General features: G+C 63.1%; 1 protein-coding gene across 2 annotated transcripts; it reads right to left on the bottom strand.

Annotated features, from left to right (window-relative positions):
- Positions 1-530: 530 nt before the first annotated feature.
- Positions 531-2,780, bottom strand: RPE (ribulose-5-phosphate-3-epimerase). 2 transcript variants are annotated; one of them, XM_064163910.1, is made up of 6 exons: positions 2,626-2,780; positions 2,424-2,503; positions 2,151-2,290; positions 1,746-1,880; positions 1,509-1,595; positions 531-1,108 (listed from the first exon to the last, which is right to left on the bottom strand). In XM_064163910.1, exons 1-6 carry the CDS (start codon positions 2,745-2,747, stop codon positions 986-988), a joined length of 687 nt encoding a protein of 228 aa, XP_064019980.1. In that variant the 5' UTR covers positions 2,748-2,780; the 3' UTR covers positions 531-985. The 2 variants fall into 2 exon arrangements, with proteins under 2 accessions (XP_064019980.1, XP_064019982.1); XM_064163912.1 differs by having other exon boundaries at positions 2,637-2,775.
- Between the last annotated feature and the right edge of the window lie 742 nt (positions 2,781-3,522).

Below are 3,522 nucleotides of genomic sequence, written 5' to 3'. Positions count from 1 at the left end.
GAAAAGTACCACAGACACCACCACAACATACTGGAGCCAGTAAGACTCATCAGAGCCAGGGCAGGCAGCTCTACCTAGAATGACCTGCTCAGGTATTCCTCTACTGCGCTGTGACTTGCACCTTTCACATGCCCCAGCAGGCCGGCAGAAGGCATGAGAACTATTTGGCCTGCCAGCCAAGAGCAGCGCTGAGCCGCTGGGCAGCCGCCTGCCTGCCCTGCATTCCTGCTCCCTCGCTGCCCCGGGCACACCGACAGCACGGGGCCTGCAGCCGAGACAAGGGCTCTAACCACCTGCGGCCGTGACAGCAGCATCCTTCCACCTCCAGTAATCCGACACAGCTGCCCTAGCCAGCTCCTTGAAAGCTACAATCGAAGGTGTCTCCTGGTACAGCTGCTGCACTGACTTGTCTGATGTGCAAGTACCTTCCACACCGCGAAAGCAGAGCAGCTGTGGGATTTGTGAGCCCTCTCCAACCAGCATTTCCCCGAACTCACTGCCAAGAAGAGTCGTTTGACGGTCAGCCAAAGGAGACTTACCACACTGGGGGAGGGGTGTTTAATGCTGAGACTGGAGAAGTGTTTAGGAATGCACAGATCAAATGACAAAAACACAGACAGCAGAAGGCAGTTTGATTAGAGTCTTCCACAAGGGCCACAGCTTGTGGTGCTGCTACACTCCTCTAGCAAGCAGAACACCTGACCGAAGGCTAGCTCGATCCAGTCAGCGTTACAGGTTGTGCCACAAAATTAGCCTCCACAGAATCAAGAGACAGGTTCACACCACTGCATTTCCAACCCTGAAAGACAGCCAGAATGGATTGGGTTTTTTCTCTGCTGCTTGCTTTATTGCAGCGAAGGAATGATTCCTCTGTTCAGCAGCAACAAGGTCCTGTAATTAACGTTCCTCCAGCCCTCCCTCACAGACGAGGAGCCAGGGCTCTCCTGCACGCACAGAGCCTTCCTGGGCACTGCTTGGGTAGGCCTCACCGGTCCAGGGAGCGCTTCTGAGCTGCCTCTGAACACACATTCCTCAGGAGATTGATCACGGATCTGGGATCTGCGCTCTTCATAATAGCGCTGCCAGAGACAATCATATTTGCACCGGCCTGAAAGACATTAAACACCAGCTCAGTTACTACACAAAGCCACCCCTGCAGAGGCTCCTTGCTAAAAACATGTAAAGAGGTAGCCAGCTGTAAGCTGGTGAGCAGGTGAGCGCTGCCTGTGGGACACTGGGACCAGACCTCTAACCACAACCACAAGTCTAGTGCAGAAAAGGCAGCTCTTGCACAAAGAGGCAGGAACACTTCTCCTGGTGCCCCTATTTCCCCCAACAACTTTTCCAGCTCAGGAGAGGCTCCAGCAGGCAGCATTTAAAAAGGCACAAGTAGCTTTTCAGGGAGCAAGCTAACAGTCAGAATGCAGCTCCTCCTCAGCTTTATTTTCCAAGAGACAGGGAAGCTGCTCAGCACAGACTGGGAACACTGCTCTACTTCAGCCCCTTACCTCTGCACACTTATGGATGGTGTCAGGCCCAACTCCTCCATCCACTTCAATATCCAGAGAGGGAAACTGTGTCCTCAGCCACTGCACCTGAGGACAACATAAACGCATCGTCACTAAGAGCCACCCTCCGCTGCAGCAGCTGTGCATCACTTCTCACACACCCAGACAGGGTTGGTTTGCTCTGCACTGTCACTTAGCTCTGAGCTCAGCAAACAAGGAAAGAGAAGCTTGAATTACCTTTGGCATCATGTCCTCCATGAATTTCTGCCCTCCAAAACCAGGTTCTACTGTCATCACCAAAGCCATGTCTATCTGATTGGCCCAAGGGGCCAACTGGTCAACTGTAGTGGCAGGCTTGATCGCCAAGCCGACCTGTGGGAGAGGCAAGACAAAATCAGCTGCACCTCAGGGCGGCAGCAGGACTGGCCTGAGCTGCGTAGACTCCCGGGAGAACAACTGCGTGTCTGTGCCAGCACAGCAAGCAGAGGCAGCGTTAAGCAACGATTCCTGACTGGGACCAGCTTCATGCACAGGAGCGGCAGGGCCGCACACGCCAGCCTCTGGCCACCTGCAGCTGCCGCGGCGGTCCGTCAGGCCGAGCAGGGTGCCCGGTGCGCCGCTCCGAGCCTACACTTCCCTCACCTTCATCCCGTTCTCCCGAATGTCTTTTATCAGCGCCCCCGGGTTGTCCGTAGCCTCTAGATGGAAGGTGTACTGGTTTGCGCCGGCGACGGCCATCGGTTTCACCCACTGCTCTGGTCTGGCGACCATCATGTGCATATCTGGAAGAGGGGAGCCGTGAGCAGGCGCTCCTGGCACCGCAGCACCGGCAGGCTCCTGCCGCGGGGCCGCTCCCGCAGCGCCTCAACAGTGCGGCGGAGCCGCGTCCCAGCCGGCAGCCCCACGGTGCCTTACCGAAGAAGGGCTCTTGGCCCAGCTGCTTGCGCAGGCTCTCCACGACGGGGTGGCCGAATGTGATGTTCGGGACGAAGTGTCTTGGGGCCGAAGAAAGAGACCCGCCCGCCCGCAGGTTACCCCCGGCCGGCCGGGCGCGGCGGGACACACAGCCCGCCCGCCCCGCGGCCGCGGCCCGGCCCCGCCCGCCCCCGGCCGTTACCCGTCCATTACATCCAGGTGGAGATAGTCGGCGCCGCAGTCCAGCATGCGGCTGCACTCGGCGCCCAGCGCCGCCAGGTCGCTGTTGAGGATGGACGGCCCGATCCGGCACCCCGACGCCATCGCTGCCGCGCCGCGCCTGCGCCGCCGCGGGGCCTGCCGGGACGGCTGCCGCCGCCTGCCCCGCGCCGCCTGCCCCGCCCCGCACCGCGCCGCCTGCCCCGCACCGCCCCGCGCCGCCCTCACCGCCTGCCCCGCCCCGCCCCGCCCCGCCCTCACCGCCTGCCCCGCGCCGCCTGCCCCGCACCGCCCCGCGCCGCCCTCACCGCCTGCCCCGCACCGCCTGCCCTGCCCCGCCCCGCCCCGCGCCGCCCTCACCGCCTGCCCCGCACCGCCTGCCCTGCGCCGCCTGCCCCGCACCACACCACACCGCCCCGGCCCGGCCCGCCCTCACCGCCCCGCACCGCCTGCCTCGCCCCGCGCCGCCCGCCCTCCGCCATTTCCGCCCCGCGGCGCTGCGGAGCGGCCTGAGCGCCCTCCCGGCGGGGCCGAGCCCCGGAGCCCGCGCTGCTGACTGGGGGCGCTCAGTGACACAGCCGGAGGCTGTTACCGGCCGTTACCGGCCACCCGCGGGCTCTGCCTCCGAGCGCGGGAGCAGCCCTGCCGCCCCGATCCAAAGCAAAGCTTCCTGCTGGGCTTCCCAGCGACCGTTCCCCGGGACGGCCGGCGCGGCGCGAAGGGCTCCTGGCCTCCGGGGGTCCGGCGCGGAGGCTGCGTGGCTGCCGCGGTCGCTGCCTGTACTTACTGAGCTTGCTCGCCAAGTGCCAGAGCAAGGCCCAGCCTGGGACGTGTGAGGGCATAACCCGCTGTGAGCAGTCACGCTCGGGAGGAGGGCCTG

Source organism: Pogoniulus pusillus, chromosome 24, assembly GCF_015220805.1.
Source record: "Pogoniulus pusillus isolate bPogPus1 chromosome 24, bPogPus1.pri, whole genome shotgun sequence".
Classification (NCBI taxonomy): Eukaryota; Metazoa; Chordata; class Aves; order Piciformes; family Lybiidae; genus Pogoniulus; species Pogoniulus pusillus.
The sequence above is the reverse complement of the archived record's forward strand: the minus strand, read 5'-3'. Positions and strand labels throughout refer to the sequence as shown.